Here is a 22,706-nt window from a genome sequence, read left to right as displayed (position 1 = left end):
CAAAAGATAAGGAGATAGAAACTATTATTCTATCTTCTGACTTTTCAAGCTCCAGCTCAAATGATGAAGATGAAGATTACCTTGAGTTCCTCAGCACCTTGGAGCCTGACGAAGAGTACCCAGGGACTCCTTCTTCTGAGGAAGAAGACTCTCAGGTTTCAGAACTCTCCAGTTCTGATTTGAAGGATGGAGGAGCTCATGTTCAGGGTAAACCCTAAGTGGTTACCCTTCAACATTCAACCATTTCTTGTACTTTCTTGAAAATTCTTGAATGATTGGTTGTAATGTTGATTCTAATGAATACAAATTTATTTTTCTTGGCAATTTCTTTTACCATTTCGCAATCTTTGGAATGCTTGCATTATTCATTTTTTATGCATGTTGACTGAACGTTTTTCAGGAGTTAATTCTTCAATCTCGTAAGCCCCATTTGATAATACTTGGGAAATTTTAAATGGCCCTTCCCAATTAGGTGACCATTTCCCAAAGACTCGATATCTTCTATCCATGGGAAGAATAACTTTCCAAACTAAATCTCCTACGTCGAAGGTTTTAGACGTAACCTTTTTATTGTAGGTTTTAGCAATTCTTTCCTTTTGTCGAATTAAAGCATCCAACGCTTGAAACCTCTCCTCATCCACATCTACCAACTCATCTAACATTAAATTCCAATATTGGTCAGGTGGTAAGTCTAGTTGCCTTTGCACTCGAATTGATTGCATCATTATTTCAACGGGCAACACAGCATCATGACCATAAGTTAGTCGAAAAGGTGTCGAACCTGTTGATTCCTTAGGAGAATTTCTGCATGCCCATAGGACTTGATCTAAAGTCTTATGCCAATTCTTTGGCTTTTGAGCCATGTGTCTTTTAATTAAACCAATTATGACCTTGTTAGCCGCTTCAACTTGTCCGTTTGCTTGAGCATAATAAGGCGTCGAAGTTATTAACTTAAAGCCTGATTGCTCAGCAAAATCTTGCATTTTGCGACCAACAAACACTGTTCCTTGGTCTGTAGTGATCGTCTCAGGAAGCCCAAACCTATAAATAATATGGTTTTGAACAAAATTGATCACAGCTTCTTGATCCACATTCGTTAGGGCTATAGCCTCTATCCATTTGGTGAAATAGTCGATTCCAACCAATATATAACGTTGATTTTTTAATGAAGCTGGCCTAATCTCACCAATTAAATCTAAGGCCCAGCCTCTAAAAGGCCAAGGTTTGACAATCGAGTGCAACTTGTAACACCCAAACCCATTATTTATATATTTCTTCCTTAGTAAAAATCTTTTTCAAAATACGCAACGGAAATCACATTTAATTTATTGAATATCGGTTCGAGTATTACACTCCTCTACCAAAATAATACTAATGTAATTAATTAGTAAAAATAGTGTTTATACAAATCTTTGAATCAAATAATGTATTTATTGATTATACAAAACAACCTAGACAATAGACTTTATATACAATATAAAACCCTTTCCCGTGTCACAATCAGAGCAGAGCTTCACCGACGACTCGACATCGAATACCACAAAACCTGTAAATCTGGACCCCCAACGATCCAGCACATAACACATAAAAGAGAGTTAGACAACATACTCAAAATATACAAGTGTAAGTAAAGGGTACTTAAACACTTCTTCATAAAACATGCATAATCATGCATTATACATATACATCACTATCATTCATGCATATTCATATATCATGCATATACTTCATTTATCGCATAATCAATCATTCACAAAATACACCAAACATATAGTTTCACGTCGTCTCGGACAATACCAAAACATCAATAAATACATTGTTCAGATTATGGTCATGACGGACCCTGCGTTGTTCATTTTATAGTCATGACGGACTCTGTGTTGTTCATTTTATAGTCATGACGGACTCTGCGTTGTTCATTTTATAGTCATGACGGACTCTGCTCCTCACATACGGATTAACAATCAACATTTACCAAGTATGTGTCAAACATCATTTATTATAAAATGCACACATAATCCCTAATGCAATCTAATGCTTCACATTCATGTTATGTCCTCTAGACACCTCTAATGCATGTGGTACCATCGTCTTTATCAGAGTATTTCACCTCCGATATCCGTCTTTATCAAACAATTATAGTTCGATATCCTTCTTTATTGGACAAGCCAATATCCCTAAATATTCATGATGCATGCACTCAAAACTCATGAATATATTCATCAACAATTATGGCATATAGCCCATCAACAATAACGTGGAACACTATCCAACGTTCGTCTTTATTAAGATAATCAATACCTTAATATCCGTCTTTATCGAATAACATAATTCGATATACTTCTTTATTATGATAACATACTCTAATATCCTTCTTTATTAAGTTGATTAACACCTTAATATACTTCTTTGATATTTAAACAAACATCATCATAATCATCAACACATACAATGCATTTACTCACATTTTTAACACAATACTAATAATATAAGTAAAGTGTATTAAGCATGCATTTTATCATAAAACAAACTCCGGAATCGGAATCTACGCGAAAAACTGGGTAAAATACATAATATAACATGTTAGAACCCTCAAAGTCATTCAAATTCCAAAACAGCAAAGTGCTGTGCTGTCACGGTGGCTAAGCGAGCCTTAGCGAGCTGTAGCGAGCTGTTCGCTGAGCGAAGGCTCAGCGAGCTTCAGCGAACCACACCAGTGACTCACCTGCTCGTGGCGAGCTGCAGCGAGCTGTAGCGAACAGCTCCTGCCAGAACTGCTCAAAACATGCGATTTCCACCCAAATTCACCCAAAAATCCCATTTTTCATGTTATAAACCCCAAATGAGTTTGTATTCAAGTGCAACAAACATATCTAAACACAAAAGGACGGTTCATTTCACCGATCTACCATTTTTACTACGAAAAAGTAGAGATTTAACACTTTTACTCAAAACTCTCAAGAACACAAAGTTCTTGAGTTTAATCATCTATAAACTTCGTTTTTAACCATTAAAATCGTTCATACATCATGTTAAAAGCATATTAAGCATGTTATGAACCTTAGAATCGATTTCCATTTAGAAAATCCATCCAAAACTAAAACGAAAATGGGGTGGAGGAAGTTCGGGTGAGGAGAAATCGACATTCTCCCCTTCCTCGAGTCACCCACGAATATGAAATCTACTCTCTTACCTGGATTCGAAGAAAACACGCCGAAGATCTCGAATCCCTAGCTCTCCCCTTGCTCTAGCTCCCAAGCTCTCCTCTTCTCCTCTCAAGAACACAAGAACCATGAGAAATGAATTTCTCTCTCTCTTCCTTGCCCTTAATGGGCGCCCCCTCACACACACTCAAGGCCCATTGGGCCTCAAGCCCAATTGGCTTGGCCCAATAACACGTTAACTTACTCTACTCGCTTAATAACTAAAGTACTCGATAAATAACTCTAGTTATTAACTTAATTAAAATTCCACGTTAATAAAATATTTTAACACATAAAAATAATAATATGAAAATTGGGTCGTTACAACTCTCCCCCACTTAAATGATTTTCGCCCTCGAAAATTACGCTACTAAAACAGCTCCGGATAACTCCTATATCCGACCCTCCAACGAAACGCTCAAAACGCTACACATTACCGAGTATGACAAAATTAGTTTATCCCATCCAACACAATTTTTGTCCATTTATCAACAAGAGATCAAGGACGGCCAGTTCCTCAATTTGTCAATAAATATTCAACAATCATGATATCGGCACAAACCATTCTTATCAAACCGCTAAAACGTCAACTTCGCACGAAACATCCATGGATTCACATTCTACGACCTCACAACGTTACCCTAAAACTGGTACAACCAATTGAACACACTCCGAAAAGGTACTCCCGTGGAATACTCCACAACTCCACAACTCCACAAATCCTATAAGTCTCTGATTCCCTCATGGATCACTTAACCGTGTTACATCACTTATTCATATTCGAATCTTATTCCAACTTATCACTTGATAGTTCAATTCCAACAATCACTTGATGACCAACATTCTCAAACTTCATTGACACAAGCTAAAAACTACCGTCTCTAACCGTCAAATTCCTTTTCTCACATATCTCCAATCATTGAGTCGAATCCCAACACGACTATTCCGTTCCCAAGTAATCTCTCAACCAACATTTGCATTCCTTAACGCAACATTTTCCAATATCACTTCTCCTTAATCCCTTAGCAATTTGCTACTTCAAAATTAGGCTACCGCCTAAAATTGGTTCTCTAAACAATCATAACCTCTATCTCGTTGATTCCAACAACATCTTCAATTCTCTCACACTCCATCTATCCATGTTCCCCATCATCTTGTATTGCAACAAGCACACTCTTCTCCGTTTATTCACTCATCGAATTAAATCCACAAAGCTCCAAATACTCGTCATACGATCTAATCCCATCCATTAAATTCTAATCGACCTTTGTCTTAGTATTCTTACTCATGACTCCTTGTCTAATCCCAATATGACATCTCTAGAAAATTTCCAAAATTCTCGTCCAAATACATTTTAAGTTATGCACCAAGTCACTACCGTTTCATCATCCATGATGAAACAATTTAAAATCCTTTACTTCATTGTCACCGATTGTGATCATACCACATCAACATCCACGATACATCTAACAAAACTAGTCTCTACCGACTCTTCCATTCCATGAATCCAAATTCCTTAGCAAATACTTACTCACTCTTATCTTGTGGGCACTACAAAATGCTCTCCGACACTTACCTCAGGCATTACTTTCTTATTTCTAATCATTCTAAAATGTTACTACTCACTTAGCTTCATCTCAACTTCCAAGACTCTACGTTCTCGTTCAACATGTGACACCAATTGTCCGGTCATTATCTAAATCCAATTATTTCTCTTCGACAAGCCTCTCACAAAATCCTTTGAATCGTTATCCTACTTCCATCTTCGAATAAACTCGATTATTCATACAATCCTTTCTTCCAACGATTCAACAAGCATACCAATCCTATTATGATATTTCTCAATTCCATTCTCATCTACTTTAAAACCTACTTCCCTTCATCGATTAATTAACACCAACGGTTCACTAATCTTCACATCTCTTTCTCTAAGCTCCTCAAATCTCTTCTAAAAATCACTTCACACACTAGGCTTAGAACTCCAAATTGTTCAACAAATTCAACCTACTACCATATGCACGACTCACATAAATCTTCTTACTCAAGAATCCGCTACAACATCCGATCCACTTGGATGACAATTTACTTCAAAATCATCACCTCCCAAGAGTCTTAATCACTCCCTCTTCTTCATATTCGACTCATTTCAATCAAACAGATACTTCAACTTTGGTTCACAAAACACGCCTCCATACTTTTAGTGCAACACACAATCTCCAATCATTCCGAATACTCTTCATCTCACTTAACCAATCTCACTAACTCCCCACGATGAAACACTTGGTCCGACAACTTCTCTTCTAGTAGTTTCTCACAACTTGTTGTTCCCATCCATTCCACTTCGAACAACGTCACCACTTCCTGAATATTCCGCTTCAAGAACATCTCTACTCATCTCATCTTCTTGCATTCAAAACATCTCGGAGGGATATAACCTTCTCCCCCACTTATCTCAAGCTCACTCGTACTCTTCCACTAGAACTTCCGGGGCTCACACCTAACGGTTCTATCGTCTCTAAACATATTCTTCCCAAAAGAAGAAACTAGTATCGACATCGTTTATACGCATGTCGCATACAGGGGACAAAACGTAACCCACGATACCTAAACACTAACACAAATTCATGCAAGCATTCAAGTAACCTATACTTCCCTCAGTTCTCAAAGTTAGGAAATCAAAACAACACAAGAAAAATGAACATTGCATAGCAATAATTCATACTCACATTCAATCAACTCAGAACAAGACGTCAACAAAATAAATTTCTTGTCTGGCTCCCTCGCTTAGCAAAAGCTAGCGAGCTCCCGGCGAGACAAGTCAAAAACATTCACAGGATTTAGCAAGACTTAGCGAGACTCAGCGAGGTTCATTCTTCGCCTAGCGAGCACATCCAAAAATCTGGGTGCTCTGCTACGGTTTTGAACTTACGCTCACTAAACTCTCGTTTTCTCGACTCACTAATCCACAAAATCCAAAACATCAAGCATATAACATCATTATAGACTTGAAAGCACAATTAGAATCATGCATCAACAATCACGTCATAGAATTATGAGGTCTTCATGTTTGTACTCATAAAACGCATAGCAATTTAAATGCCTAGTAATCATCTAGCACATGTTATAAACAAACATATAACAAACACATACCAGGACACATTAATATCCTACTCTTCTCACCATTTTGAAAATTAATTTTCACTTATTCAAAAGAAAATAACTCTTTATTTTCACCAAAATCTTCAAGAAATAATATTAGTTTTTAAAATTATTTCAAATCATTACCACATGCAGTTTTATATCATGCCGGATCTTCACATGCAGTTTTACATCATGCCGGATCATCAACAATTAGCAAATAAGCATCAATCAACCAAGTTTAAACTACACAAAGGTTAAACACTAAGCATATACAACTATTATAAACATAGAAGTATAATACTCACACATCTACTCACAAGAAGAATGGATAATCTAATCCAATTCACATCACTCATAGTCCCTAAACGAACAAAATGAATGATTTCACAAAACAAACAACACAAAATTGTTAGACAAACACGACTGACACACTACACTCACTTGGTCTGACTGCACAGACCTGCTCTGATCGACACATAACCCACACAGTCCGAAGACAACGGGGCTCTGATACCAATTGTAACACCCAAACCCATTATTTATATATTTCTTCCTTAGTAAAAATCTTTTTCAAAATACGCAACGGAAATCACATTTAATTTATTGAATATCGGTTCGAGTATTACACTCCTCTACCAAAATAATACTAATGTAATTAATTAGTAAAAATAGTGTTTATACAAATCTTTGAATCAAATAATGTATTTATTGATTATACAAAACAACCTAGACAATAGACTTTATATACAATATAAAACCCTTTCCCGTGTCACAATCAGAGCAGAGCTTCACCGACGACTCGACATCGAATACCACAAAACCTGTAAATCTGGACCCCCAACGATCCAGCACATAACACATAAAAGAGAGTTAGACAACATACTCAAAATATACAAGTGTAAGTAAAGGGTACTTAAACACTTCTTCATAAAACATGCATAATCATGCATTATACATATACATCACTATCATTCATGCATATTCATATATCATGCATATACTTCATTTATCGCATAATCAATCATTCACAAAATACACCAAACATATAGTTTCACGTCGTCTCGGACAATACCAAAACATCAACAAATACATTGTTCAGATTATGGTCATGACGGACCCTGCGTTGTTCATTTTATAGTCATGACGGACTCTGTGTTGTTCATTTTATAGTCATGACGGACTCTGCGTTGTTCATTTTATAGTCATGACGGACTCTGCTCCTCACATACGGATTAACAATCAACATTTACCAAGTATGTGTCAAACATCATTTATTATAAAATGCACACATAATCCCTAATGCAATCTAATGCTTCACATTCATGTTATGTCCTCTAGACACCTCTAATGCATGTGGTACCATCGTCTTTATCAGAGTATTTCACCTCCGATATCCGTCTTTATCAAACAATTATAGTTCGATATCCTTCTTTATTGGACAAGCCAATATCCCTAAATATTCATGATGCATGCACTCAAAACTCATGAATATATTCATCAACAATTATGGCATATAGCCCATCAACAATAACGTGGAACACTATCCAACGTTCGTCTTTATTAAGATAATCAATACCTTAATATCCGTCTTTATCGAATAACATAATTCGATATACTTCTTTATTATGATAACATACTCTAATATCCTTCTTTATTAAGTTGATTAACACCTTAATATACTTCTTTGATATTTAAACAAATATCATCATAATCATCAACACATACAATGCATTTACTCACATTTTTAACACAATACTAATAATATAAGTAAAGTGTATTAAGCATGCATTTTATCATAAAACAAACTCCGGAATCGGAATCTACGCGAAAAACTGGGTAAAATACATAATATAACATGTTAGAACCCTCAAAGTCATTCAAATTCCAAAACAGCAAAGTGCTGTGCTGTCACGGTGGCTAAGCGAGCCTTAGCGAGCTGTAGCGAGCTGTTCGCTGAGCGAAGGCTCAGCGAGCTTCAGCGAACCACACCAGTGACTCACCTGCTCGTGGCGAGCTGCAGCGAGCTGTAGCGAACAGCTCCTGCCAGAACTGCTCAAAACATGCGATTTCCACCCAAATTCACCCAAAAATCCCATTTTTCATGTTATAAACCCCAAATGAGTTTGTATTCAAGTGCAACAAACATATCTAAACACAAAAGGACGGTTCATTTCACCGATCTACCATTTTTACTACGAAAAAGTAGAGATTTAACACTTTTACTCAAAACTCTCAAGAACACAAAGTTCTTGAGTTTAATCATCTATAAACTTCGTTTTTAACCATTAAAATCGTTCATACATCATGTTAAAAGCATATTAAGCATGTTATGAACCTTAGAATCGATTTCCATTTAGAAAATCCATCCAAAACTAAAACGAAAATGGGGTGGAGGAAGTTCGGGTGAGGAGAAATCGACATTCTCCCCTTCCTCGAGTCACCCACGAATATGAAATCTACTCTCTTACCTGGATTCGAAGAAAACACGCCGAAGATCTCGAATCCCTAGCTCTCCCCTTGCTCTAGCTCCCAAGCTCTCCTCTTCTCCTCTCAAGAACACAAGAACCATGAGAAATGAATTTCTCTCTCTCTTCCTTGCCCTTAATGGGCGCCCCCTCACACACACTCAAGGCCCATTGGGCCTCAAGCCCAATTGGCTTGGCCCAATAACACGTTAACTTACTCTACTCGCTTAATAACTAAAGTACTCGATAAATAACTCTAGTTATTAACTTAATTAAAATTCCACGTTAATAAAATATTTTAACACATAAAAATAATAATATGAAAATTGGGTCGTTACACAACTCACTCGCTGGAACATGCTGTATCCCTGCATGTTTTTGACACTCTTGACACCCTTTTGCATATTCTATGCAATCCTTAAGCATAGAGGGCCAATATAGCCCTTGTCGAAACAAAAGCCATTTCATTTTGTGGCATGCTTGATGAGCACCACAAGCCCCACTGTGAGCATTAGAAATTACTACATATGCCTCGTTCTCACTAAGGCATTTCAATAACACTCCTTCAGGTGTTTTCTTGAATAACTCATTCCCCATGATTGTGTAACTTAAAGCTCTATACTTCACCTTTCTTTCAGTTATACCTGCTGGATTTTCTAGGTAATTAACAATGGGTTGTCTCCAATCATTGTCAGTCAAATTATCAATGACGAAGATTTCTGTCATCACCTCATCGAAGTGTGTATCTACCATTTCGGAGTTGGTTTCGACACTTTGTTCATTTGCCCCCAGCTGATGAGGCATTGCTTCACATGTGATTAGCTTTTCTTTGATTTCAACCAATTCCTCTAATTTCTCTTTTGTTAACTTGTAACCAGAAGCAATTTGAGCTAAATCATTTGCTTCTTGGTTCTCGATTCGAGGCACATGCTGAATATCACATGTATCGAAACGTTTTAGTAAAGAGAAGGCAATAACAAAGTATTTCATCAAATGTTCTTGAATACACTTGTATTCCTTTGTTAATTGCTTTATTACTAACTCAGAATCTCCTCTGATTTTAACATGTTTTGCCCCCAGGTCTAAAAGAATCTTTAGGCCTGCAATTAAAGCCTCATACTCAGCTTCATTATTGGAGCAAGTTCCATTAATCTTATACTTAAACTTTGTTGGAATCCTTAAAGGAGAGATGATTAAGATTCCAATTCCTGTACCATGTTTTTGTCTCGAGCCATCAAAGTATAACATCCAAGGCTCAGATTCTACATATGTTATCGAAACTTCGACCACTGAATGATCAGCGAGGAAATCAGCCACTATTTGGCCTTTGACAGCCCTCAAAGGCTGATAAGTTAATGAATATTCAGTTAAAGCTAAAGCCCACTTCCCAATTCGACTATGCAAAATTGGTTTTAATAACATATGCTTAATGATATCAAAGTGAGAATAAACATAAACATTAACTGGCTTGATATATTGCTTAAGTTTGGTACAAGAGAAATACAAACACAGACAAAGTTTTTCAATTGAGCTATATCTAGTTTCAGCATCATTTAAAATTCTACTTAGATAGTAAATAGCCTTTTCTATGCCATTTTCATCCTCTTGTGCGAGCATGCTTCCAATAGTCGAATCTGATGCTGCAATATACAACTTCATTGCTTTATTCCGAATGGGAGGCATTAAAGTTGGAGGCTTCGACAAATATGCCTTAATCTCATCAAATGCCTTTTGTTGTTCTGTTCCCCATTCGAATACATCATCTTTCTTGAGCCTTAGCAATGGAGAAAACGGTTGAGCTTTACCACTTAGGTTTGATATAAACCTTCTCAAGAAATTGATCTTTCCTAGCAAGGATTGAAGCTGTTTCTTCGTTCCTGGAGGCTTTGTCTCCATGATAGCCTTTGTCTTGTTTTGGTTAATTTCTATGATCTTTTTATGCACAACAAAGCCAAGGAAATCTCCTGCATGTACACAAAAAGCACATTTTAGTGGATTCATTTTTAATCCACATTTTCTCATTCTTTCGAATGATTTTCTAAGATGCTCTATGTGTTCATCCTGAGAAGAGGATTTCACAACAATGTCATCAATATAGTGTTGGAGTAAGCCCTAAAAGCCAATCTATTTTGATAGAATCGTCTTTTGTATGATGACTTTGATTTATATATTTAATATATATAATAAGGCATTTCTTTATTATGTTTGTTTCAAGCTAATAAAGTCCCTAGAATAGCTAGTCTAATTAATGGAACATTAAGTGTGACTTAATAGTGAGACTCCATTAAACATAATGACATTATTCTTAAAGTATCCATAGTCAAGTTTTACTGTGATGTGGGATAACAGTAAAACATAGAGACTATTATGTGAGTAGACCGATGACTTCATCTCACGAGTCATGGATATGAGATATCAAGTCTTCACATAGATATAAATATTAGGAGTAATATTTATATTGGATTGACCCGCCATGAGAATGCTACATTGTATGTTATGAAAAGTGTCATAAGTTATTCTCATAGTGACAATGGTGTATACCACCCTTCGACCTGAAACCACTATGGACCCTAGATGTGGAGTAGAGTACTTAGTTGCCGTTCAAACATTGTCCGTAACAGGATGACTATAAAGTCGGTTGATGGGTACTCCACAAATCATGTTGAGGGACATGAGTGACCTAGATGGAATTTGCCCCTCCTACATAACAGGAGCAATATCTGTAGGCCTCTTGATGGAATATGACTGATAAAATGCGTGGCCACGCCGAACTAAGTCAATATGAGATATTGAGCTTATTCGTTGCTCAGTATATTCTGGGATCAAGAAATAAGATATTGAACCATACAAGGGTGACACAATCTATGCCTTGTGTTCAATATAGATATAAGGGCAAAGGGGTAATTATACACACGATCGTTATCACGGAAAGGGTTCGTCAGATCACATGACATTCTCGTCACTTGGGTAGCAGTGATGTGTTGCTAGATACCGCTCACTGTTTATAATATTAAATATGTGATTTAATATTATTGCCAACGTTACGAGAACCTATAGGGTCACACACAAAGGACAGATAGATGAGAGAAATAAATAAGTAAGACTTATTTATAAAATAATAAGTAGGACTTATTAGTAATTAAATAATTAAGTATGACTTAATATTTAATTTATGAAAATAGAGAAATGCGGTCCACCGTAAGGTACGGTGAAGTGCTTAGTTTGATGACCACACAAGTAGTTCTATAAATAGAACCCTTGTGATGAAGTTTTGTAAGCTTTAACCTAATTCACAAAGTGAAACCTAGCCGCCACTCTCTAAACCCTATTCTCTCTGAATCTCTGGTGGAATTGGCTAGCACCGATCATCGGAGAAGTTCTGTTCATGTGGACTGAGTAGATGCATCGCTACTTTGCTTTGCTCGTGATCAGAAACAGTTTCTACTTCAAAGGTTCTGCACTTCAAGAGGTAAACACATAAACTTGTGGTTTTGTGTTCTTTGATTTGTGATTAATGATTTAATCAAGATCCGTTCATCGGGATTGTTCCGCTAAGAGGATTAAAATTTTGAAAAACCCCTCTTAAAATCCCTACAGTGGTATCAGAGCATCGGTTGTGATTAAATCATTTAATTCAATTACCTCTAATGCATATCAATAATTATATGGTGATATAATTATTGTCGGAATGCGTTTACATGATTCAAGCATGTTTATATGGTTTATATGTTTGTTTTGTCCGTCATATATAATTGATATAAGTATGTATATGATACATAATTGATTTCTTTTAATTTGGTACACTAATCGAGTATATATGATATACTTATTAATTCGCTCATTCAGCCTAGAATAAGTAATTATTGTCCATTCGGATGATTAGTGTTTATGCTTCGGAACCGTCTTTTCTGGTGAAGTGTAAGTCACTACGGTCAGTCAGATTGAACAAGTAATTGCTTACCTCTGAATGGAACGATAATTATTGTATAAACGCATCAAGTGTTGATGCAACAATTAGTTAGTAATTGAAAGAGATATAATTTAATTTTGAAATCGTTTTAAAATTCAAGAAATATCTTTTAAATTGTTTTAAAATAATATTACCAATTTTGGGAAATAATTTGATTCAAAAGAGTTTTGATCAAATAAATCTTCATATTTGATAATTGGAGAATTGTCAAAGATTTAATTCAAAATCAAAATTGGATATTTACGCATTATTTTCAAAATAGATTTTGAATTCATTTGATTTCTAAAATATCGGATATGAGTTGAATATATATGATTCAGGTTATACAATATTTCTTGTGATTGGCCAGTACCTTAGTTTCATTGGTTTTAATTTTAAATTTGATTCAAGTGTTCTCATATGTAATATGGATTGCGTGAGTTTGAAACCAATTTGTTTTTTTGAAATTAACCAATTTTGACTTTTAATTTGGAATTAAAGATGTTATTGTTGGTAAACAATCAAAAATATTATTTGTGGGACAAATAATAAACAATAATTTGAATTTTCTTAATGGTTAAGATGTTTCCAAATCGATTGCCTGTAATTTGTTACAAGTGATTCTTAATAGTTAAGATTTGGTTTGGTGTTTTAAAGTGATCCAATTGATTCAAAAGGTTTGATTCGATCCGTTTTAAATTAATTATTTGAATTATTTAAAGTTTATTCAAAAGGAGTTTTGATTAACTAAATTACCATATTTGATGATTATAGAATCATTAAAGATTTGATTCAAAAATATTTAATTTAGAATTAAAATATTTGAATCAAATAAAATTGATTTGGTACTTTTAAAGCGATGATGAATCAAAAGGTTTGATTCTGATTTAAATTAATTCAAAAGTGTTTTGATTAATTGTTAAAGATTTGATTTAAAAGTTTAGCATAAATTTAGCATAATTTTTTTTTATGAATCAAAAGATTTGATTGTAGATTAAAAGATTTGAATCAGTTTTACTTTTATTTGATATATATCCATGTGATGCGATATTATTTTGAAATAATATTAGTTTGTTATGCCAATAAAACAGAAAGAATAATTTTTTTTTTTTTTGGCGCTAGTTCGTTAAGATACAAAATTTATCTAACTTTATGTTTCCATAAAAATCTGAAACGTTGTTATTGGCATAACAATGTAATATTAATTTAATAATAATAGTAATAATAAGATGTTATTATTACTTATTTATTTATTTATTTATTTATTAAATATATGGTATATGGTTATGACCTTAGATATTTGGTGCGTTAATTTATACGGCCTGCGTGTCGTGGTTTATTTTAAAATACGGCTTGCGTGTCGTGCATTTTATTTATTTATTTAGTTACTTAAATAATGTAATTGCTCGAGTTCAAAAGAGACAACGCCAAATGATGATACCGATGGAGAAGCTTGAGAAGTTTGCTCGAGGGTCAAAGAATTGTAATAAAGTAGTTTATTTAATTCTTGTGCGTTAGGAGGTCATAACCATACTACCTAGTCTATTTTATTTTATGTATGTGATGCATGAGATGTATGTTTTAATTATATTTGCCATGTATGTTTTATATAATTATTAAACGCATATTTACATGAATGTCATGTAAAGTGAAACGCGTGTATAAGATACACATGTCGGTGAGATCAAATTTAATTAAAAATCCTTCAAGTACTCATAAAGACTAATATTGAAGATGTAGGTCTTGCCAACGCAAGGTGCATTTTCTATACTAGTAAGATGTGTCTATATTAAGTTTTATGCTTTCCAAAGAATAGCACCCTTCAAGATCAATATCGATTAATGTAGGTTTTGCCAACGTAAAGTGCATTGTCAATATTGATAAGTTGCGGTGAGATAACCAGTTTATCCGATTGCTATTTATTGGGTTTAACTTAACTAAAGAAAGATATAATATGATTATATGACTTTAGAAGCAAATGTTGGGTTATTCCATATGATGGGTTAAAATAAGTGTTATTCTCCCAACGGAAAGGATATGAGAGTTGTATGAGATACAATTGGAAACAGTTTCCTACCTAAATAACTACGTTTTGTGTAATCAGCCCAACGCTGACTTAAAACAAAGTGAAATATGGATCTCATTCCCACTAGAAAATTTTCAACGAGATTTTCCGAATCAAATGTCGAGGGTCATTTGTTTTGAGTAAAATAGTGGGAGCATATTTAATTAAAGACCTAGTTAAATATGTTTTAATCATGATACAAATATTCTTATCTTCATAATTAGATATATTTGACATATAGTTTATATTTCACTAAAGGTCCTTACGAAGGACATAAGGTTCGGAAAAGAGTTTCTGAATTGGTACATATATTGAGAATTGTTCTCAAATATGAGAAAAACTACTAATAGTTTTGAAAGAGTCAAAATGGAAGAAAGAAGTAAGACCTCTTCATACATCTTGTTATAGAAAGTTAAATTATTTACTTTTACATCTAAGGTATATGATACTAGATGCAAATTTCATATTTGTTGAAATATGAAATTGTTTTAAAGAAGTAAAAATTTGACTATAGATAAAGTCAACTTACGTTTAGAATGAAATAGTTTCATTGATCGTATAAGTTGAGTTTAACATGGAACCAAATAATTGTTATTAAGTTTCATTTAATAATAGAAGCATTGAGCCTAAACCTTGTATTGACAAGAAAAGGACTACTTGTTTCATTTCTCTTACTTCATTTACATTGCTAATAAGTTTAATAGATGTGAATATGTGTATTTGACACAAACTATGATTCTTTGAATTTGTTCAAAGAATTCATGAATGAATGAAGTAAAGGAAATTTTGAAAAGTATTTAGACCATACGAACATGTCGTGATGGTAAATGCTTAAATAAGAAGTATAATGATAACTATTTATATTACATCATGTTTCACATGTTTACATATAAGATAGTTCATTTATATCTCTTACGACTCTTTTTGAAAAATTATTTTAATTAAAGTTATTCTTTACCCACAACAAGTTCCAATAAATCAAATCATAAAGACACCATATTCGATATGGAGGTAATAGTACCTTATTTGACTTTATGATAGTTTGAGATTGTAAGGTTTATTAGATAAACTTAATCTCAAATTGAATGAATGTGTATTTGTGGAAGTACCTAAGGGATACTAATTTTACGACACTCTCTAGGATAAAAGTTGTTTTATTACATGAACTGAAATATTTCTTTAGAAGAAATATGTCTCTAAAAGAGACAGTGGGAGTGACGTAAAACTTGAGTAAATTCAAGTAACACAAAACACATGTCCTTTCAAAATTGGAATACGAATCAATTCCACAAGGTTGTTGTTGGACTACCGGTTCGAGTAGCACAAGAACTAGATGAGTCTAATATGTCCTATCAAAAGTTGAAGGACATGGCCTCACCATAACACTTCTGGCGAATAGATAATGAGGTTCTATTCCTTAATTGGAATGACCTTACATATGTATTTGACATATGGATAGGGTTTCGTTAATCTAAAGGATGCTAGAAAAGTATATAAATTACAAAATTCATTTATGAATTTGTTCAAATTTCTCAAAGTTGAATTATCAGTTTTATTGATCAAGTTTTATGAAAACTAAGATTAATAAAGGAACTGTTGTGCACACAAGAAATTCAGTGGGAGTATTTAAATTAATCTGGTATTGTATGTGGATGACATACTGATCATCAAGACAATTTTCATACACTACACATGTAAGACATGATTAAGTAACTGTTTATTGATGAAATACTTAGGTGAGACTTCCTAAAAGATAGGAATCAAAATCTATAGAGATAGATTGTTGACATATCTCAACCTTAGCCTACAAACATATTTGATGAAGTGTACAGACACCTCGTGTGCCTAATTTTATTGAAATTATTGCATACGTCACATGATGTATTTTGTCTCAAAGACAATATCCAACCTCATTAGATGAGAAAGGGATGCATGAGGAGTATCCAAATACTTTGGCAATTGGATTGATCATGTACATCATGATATGTACTAGACCAGATGTACTATATGCTATTAGCATAAACAACATGTACCAAATTATTGAAGGAAAATTGATACGATAAAAGCAGCGGAATTTTAAAATTTTCCTTTTGTGATCCTTACGAATGGTCATGAATTGTGTTTAGAGTTTTACCGTTTGGTTCGAAAACTCCCTTTAAATCACGAACGGCTATCGAACACTTCGAATCACGAACAAGGTCACGAACAAGAACCTCGAACCGTCACGAACAAGGTCACCACCAAGTCACCAACGAATTTGATCACAAGCGTTAAAGGTATAACGCCTCTAGCCAGTCCACACGAACAACAACCTTCAATGGAGTGCTAGCTCCAATGGTTTGAAGGGTTAGGAGAAAGGAGGCACAAAATAAGGATTAGGGTTTTTCACAAAAACTCTAGAAAGGTGATTAGGGTTTCTCAAGAGAGGAGAGAACAAAGGCTCATGAGAATGAGTAACAAAAGTGTGTAACTTTTTTCTCCTTACCACAAGGGTTCTATTTATAGAGCCACTTGCCATGGCAAAATTACACTAAAGCCCTTTTAACTAAATGGGCTATAGTGGGCGCCATTCTCATGTAAATATGTCTAGTACATATTTGCACCCCCTTCTTGCTACATCATACCATATGATGTAATGCTCATTTTAATTACCATAATACCCTTATCATATTTCCTTATTTCTCCAAGGTGCACCGTACCTTACGGTGTTCCAATCTCACTAGATTGTTCTTATGTGTGTGACCCTGTAGGTTTCCGTAACATTGACAATTATAATAAATCACTATTTATTACAATAAACAGTGAGCGGTATCTAGCAACACATCACTGCTACTCAAGTTACGAGAAATTAACATGTGATCTAAACATAACCTCTTGTGATAATATCAGTGTGTATAATTACCCCTTTGCCCTTTATGTCTATATTGAACACAAAACATACTTGGTGTCATCTTTGTCCAGTTCAATATTGGGCCCATGACATTTATCCTGTTATGCAGGATTGGCAAATTCCATCTAGGTCACTACTGTCCCTCAGCATGCTTTGTGAAGTACCCATCAACTGCCTTTATGGTTATCCTGTTACGGACAACGTTAGATCAGCAACAAAGTACTTGACTCCACATCTAGGGTACAAAGTGGTTTCAGGTCTAAGGGCGGTTTACACCATTATCACCATGAGAGTAACTTATGACACTTTGCATAACTTTGCATGTAGTACTCTCATAGCGGGTCAATCCAGTATAAATATTACTCCTAATATTTATACCTATGTCAAGACTTGATAACTCCTTATCCCATGATCCATGAGATGTGATCATCAGTCTATCTTCATAATAGTCTTTATGCTTTAAGGTTATCTCCTTTACCTTAAAGCTCGACTACGGATACTTTAAGAATAGTGTCCTTATGTTTAATATTATCTCATGATTAAGTCACACTTAATTATTAAACGGACTTTCTATTCTAGGGACTTCATTATTTTGCAACCTTACAAATATAATAAAGAAATGCCATATTTATATTCAAACTCCTAAAGCAAATACTATGAAAATAGATTGGCTCTTAGGGCTTACTCCAACAATCTCCCACTAGCACTAAAGCCAATCTAGGTTTCTCTTAATACCTATAGACTTAGTATGCCCATCACGCTTCAACTGCGCAAGAGGCTTTGTTAGTGGATAAGGAACTATTTCCTATGTTGGTATCTTACGTATCTTCCAACGTTCTATTTCGATCTCTATCGAAATATATAAGTGTCTAAGTATATTCATGAATCGTCGGTGAGATCTATTTTCAAGTGTTCTTGCAAGATTAAACTATTACCATCACTAATGTGATTAATGTGACTTGTAACACCGGAAACATATCTTTAGCTCAATCATGAGCCAAACGATCCAATCTTAAATACTCAACTTATTTAACTGAAACAAACATATTACGAAGCTTATCTTATAGCTTTCAATGCTTGTATTCAGCCATGATATACAATACATTGGTATGGAAACTTCCTTCATTATAACTTCCTTATAATGATCCTTCCATACCTATCTATTTCAAGAAATAGGCCTTAGTTCCTTTAAGGTCCTTAGGGATATTCTTGAAGGTAAGTTAGTGTCAAACACTAATTTCAATTTTGGTACATAGGTTATTCCTAACTCTTTAGGAATTCTTGCCTAAGTGTTTCATCAAGAGTTATTTTCCTAGTCATGTCTCACATGTATAAGAAAAATGTCTTGATGATTAATATGATATCAGATATTATCACTCCCACTAAAACTTTGTATGCACAAGATTTATATTTGTCCTTCATTTGTTTTCCACAAAACTTTCAAAAGGAACAAATATTCAAATTTATTCGATCTAATCAAAGTTAGATAGGTTTGTCCTTGTTAATTTGTTTTCATAAAACTTCATAAAAGGAACAAACAATAATTTAATTTTCTGAGAATTCTATCTAATCAAAATTAGATAGCTACAAGTTATATACCTTTCTAGCATCATTTGGATCAACAAAACCCTTACGTATATGTCCAACGCATATATATGAGGTCATTCCAATTAAGGAATGCAACTTTGTTATCCATCTACCAAAACATGTAGTACAACATTTAGCAGAAGCAATCAAATATTATAAGGTATTCTTAATACCATCCATATCAGTGTTCAAAAAGAATACTCACTTTCATCGTATGAGTCTTACTCATCTTGAAGACATAACCATTATCTACATAAGGTTAGTGTATATGGATTCTGTATGAGATTTCATGGCATTTAGCCACTTCTCATAATCTAGATCGTCTTACGACCTTTTAGAAAGTCAAAGACTCATCTTCCATGAGAATCATATCACATTGCTGAGTCATGATAAAACCATACCTTGTAGCCATATGTGATATGTTAGACTTATCTTGGATTTGTGCAACTTTAAAACAATGGTTCTTCAACAACCTTGAGGAACCGGTTTGCATTCTCTTTTAAATAAATATGTTTTGTGGTACTTGAATTTATTCAAGTTCTATATCACTCCCACTGTCTCTTTTAGAGACACACTCCCACGAGGGAATGTTTCAAACCTAGCAACAAAACAACCTTTTGTCCTTAAGAGTGATATAGGACCAATATCCCTTTCTTTAGGATATTTCCACTTATTCATTCATTCATTTGGAATTAGATTTATCTAATAAATTTTAATCCAAAATTCTCATAAAGACAAACTTGGTACTCTTACCTCCATATCGCATATGGTGTCTTTATGATCATTTTAAAAGGGAACTAATTGTGGGTGAAGATTAATTATAAGTAAAGAGATTTATAGAAAGAGTCAATATATAATTAAACTATCCTTAAATCATGTCAAACATGATGTGATAAAATAGTTATTATAGTCTTTTAATTAAGTATTTACTGATATGACTCATTCATATAACTTAAATACTTTTGTCGAGTTCTATTTTCTTCATTGTTGAATTTCTTTGACAAATTCAAAGATTTCTAATTGGTGTCATACACCTACCAACATCTAATGATTTTAATCATCAATGTTAATGAAGTAAAATAAACTCAATATACAAAATATGTTTAGTGGTCGACATACATCTCATGTATATTGTTCAAATAGGTCATGCGTTATTTTATTGACACATCGAATATTTGTACTAAACAACAATGCTCTTGATATATTTAAGGTCCAAATCATATTTGGCTCTTATCACGATTGTTATAGATAACCCTATCAAGACCATGGAACCCTAGTCCATTACTTGACTTGGAGTATAGAAAACTTTGCTTAAATGATAGGACCATTTCTTGTCTTATTATTTAAGGCTACAATTCATATATTGTCAATACAAGATATACAATTGCTACTTCTATTACTAGATGGAATTCAATAACAATTATTGTGTTCCATTTCAAACTCGATTTTAAGTCATTGCATAAGCTCTCATTATCAATGAAACAATTTTCATTCTAGATATGGGTTGACTTAAAATTATAGCCAATGTTCTAATTCTTTAAGCATCTCTATTTTCGAAAAATTGAGATTCAACATCTTGTATCATATACTTTTGATGTAGAAATAGAAATTTTGACTTTCTATAACAATATGTGCATTATTGAAGTCTCACTTCATACTTTTGGTTTGACTCTTCCAAGAACTATTTACGTCATTTTATTTAATGGTCTAACCATAGCCGTTCTACTTTGACAACCATTTTGTACTATTCAAATAAGAGGAATATAAATCTTATTTATATTATATCTCAAATCTTTGATAGTGCAAATTAATTCTCATTCAACTCAACAAATTCCGGTAGATATTCAAAACAATTTTGTCTATATCTATTCCATTATAATTTGTTAGATTGATCCTATGACCAACCTTTTGATCCATTGAGAAATTTATCATACTCTAAAGTTCTTTCAAAAGGATCTTACTTGAGATTAAATGATCACATCATTTATTATATATTCTATATCTAGACGTCAACTTGATGCTTCTAACAAGTATCCCTTTTCCAATCTAGTTATGGTAGGTTGTTCACAGTTTATAGTTCAAGACTTATAGTTTTCTCGCATTTGAGAACAATTCTCAATTTGTACCAATACAGAAACTCCTTTCTGAAAATCTTGTCCTTCATAAGGACAACTTAATATGTATTGTATTTCGAAATTCTAATTACAAAGATATGTAAGATATTATGACTAAATCATATTTAATTTGGTCTTTAATTAAATACGCTCTCTCACTATTTTACTCAAAACAAATGACCCTCGACATTTGATTCGGAAAATCCCGTTGGAAGATTTTCTAGTGAGAATGAGATCCATATTTCACTTCGTTTTAAGTCAGCGTTGGGCTGATTACACAAAACTTAGTTATTTAGGTAGGAAACTCCTTTCAAATTGTATCTCATACAACTCTCATATCCTTTCTATTGGGTGAATAACACTTATTCTAATCCATCACATGGAATGACCCAATACTTGCTTCTAAAGTCATATAATCTTATTATATTTTCTTTAGTTAAGTTAGACCCATTAAATAGCGATCGGATAAATAAATTACCTCACCGCAACTTATCAATATTGACAATGCACTTCGCGTTGGCAAAACCTACATTGATCGATATTGATCTTGAAGGGCGCTATTCGTTGGAAAGCAATAAAACTTAATATTAATTCCTTTGAGGGCTTTTATAATTAATTTGATCTCACCTTACCACGGCTTACATACAATGACGTCACTCCATACATAACATGCATCAACATACATAATATAATAAAATGAAACAGTTATGGCCCATAGCGCATTTGTTCTCCCAAGCCAATGAGAGAACCTAATCTAACCTAAAACGATCTATACTTCTCCAAGCATGATCTCCAAGGTTGACCTTCATTGTTCTTCTTCTTCATAATATTACATAATAATATAAAAGAATACTCGTTTTACATACGAGGGAGTGGATGAGAAGAGAATATAGAGAATAGAGATAAGGCACGACACGCAGGCCGTATTTAAAAACCAAATGCAATAAAATAAATAAACTAAGGCCATAACCGATCATCAAATAAAATAATAACAAACAAACTTTATTATTATTAAAGTCTCATAATTAATTAAATCCGGCGATTGATCAAATCAGGTAAGTTTGATTCAAATATTTAATTCACAATTAAATATTTCGAATCAAAATTTGCTAAAATAAATAACATTATTTTAAAGTAGAATTAAATCTTTTGACAATTCTCCAAATATGGAAAATTATTTAATCAAAACCTTTTTGAATAAAATATTTCCAAAATTGGTAATATTATCTTTTAAAACAATTTTAAAAGATATTTCTAGAGATTTGAAACGATTTCATAATTAAATATATTTG

General features: G+C 33.7%; 1 protein-coding gene across 1 annotated transcript; it reads right to left on the bottom strand.

Annotated features, from left to right (window-relative positions):
• Nucleotides 1-365: 365 nt before the first annotated feature.
• On the bottom strand, nucleotides 366-10,359 carry LOC123905327. Its single transcript, XM_045954933.1, has 3 exons — nucleotides 10,318-10,359; nucleotides 9,157-10,153; nucleotides 366-1,111 (listed from the first exon to the last, which is right to left on the bottom strand). The coding sequence occupies exons 1-3, from the start codon at nucleotides 10,357-10,359 to the stop codon at nucleotides 366-368; spliced, it is 1,785 nt and encodes a 594-aa protein (XP_045810889.1).
• Between the last annotated feature and the right edge of the window lie 12,347 nt (nucleotides 10,360-22,706).

The sequence above is a fragment of the Trifolium pratense genome, linkage group LG2 (assembly GCF_020283565.1).
Source record: "Trifolium pratense cultivar HEN17-A07 linkage group LG2, ARS_RC_1.1, whole genome shotgun sequence".
In the NCBI taxonomy this organism is placed as follows: Eukaryota; Viridiplantae; Streptophyta; class Magnoliopsida; order Fabales; family Fabaceae; genus Trifolium; species Trifolium pratense.
Note: the sequence above shows the minus strand (reverse complement) of the source record. Positions and strands in the feature narration are given on the sequence as shown.

Excerpts from the sequence above, each read along its gene's own strand:
- LOC123905327 (XM_045954933.1), bottom strand. The coding sequence starts at position 10,359 with ATGCTGAAACTAGATATAGCTCAATTGAAAAACTTTGTCTGT. Across the intron at positions 10,154-10,317 it reads AATTGAAAAACTTTGTCTGT|CCTTTGAGGGCTGTCAAAGG; the intron begins GTTTGTATTTCT and ends TTAACTTATCAG. Across the intron at positions 1,112-9,156 it reads GATACAGCATGTTCCAGCGA|AGGCTATAGCCCTAACGAAT; the intron begins GTGAGTTGTGTA and ends CCAAATGGATAG.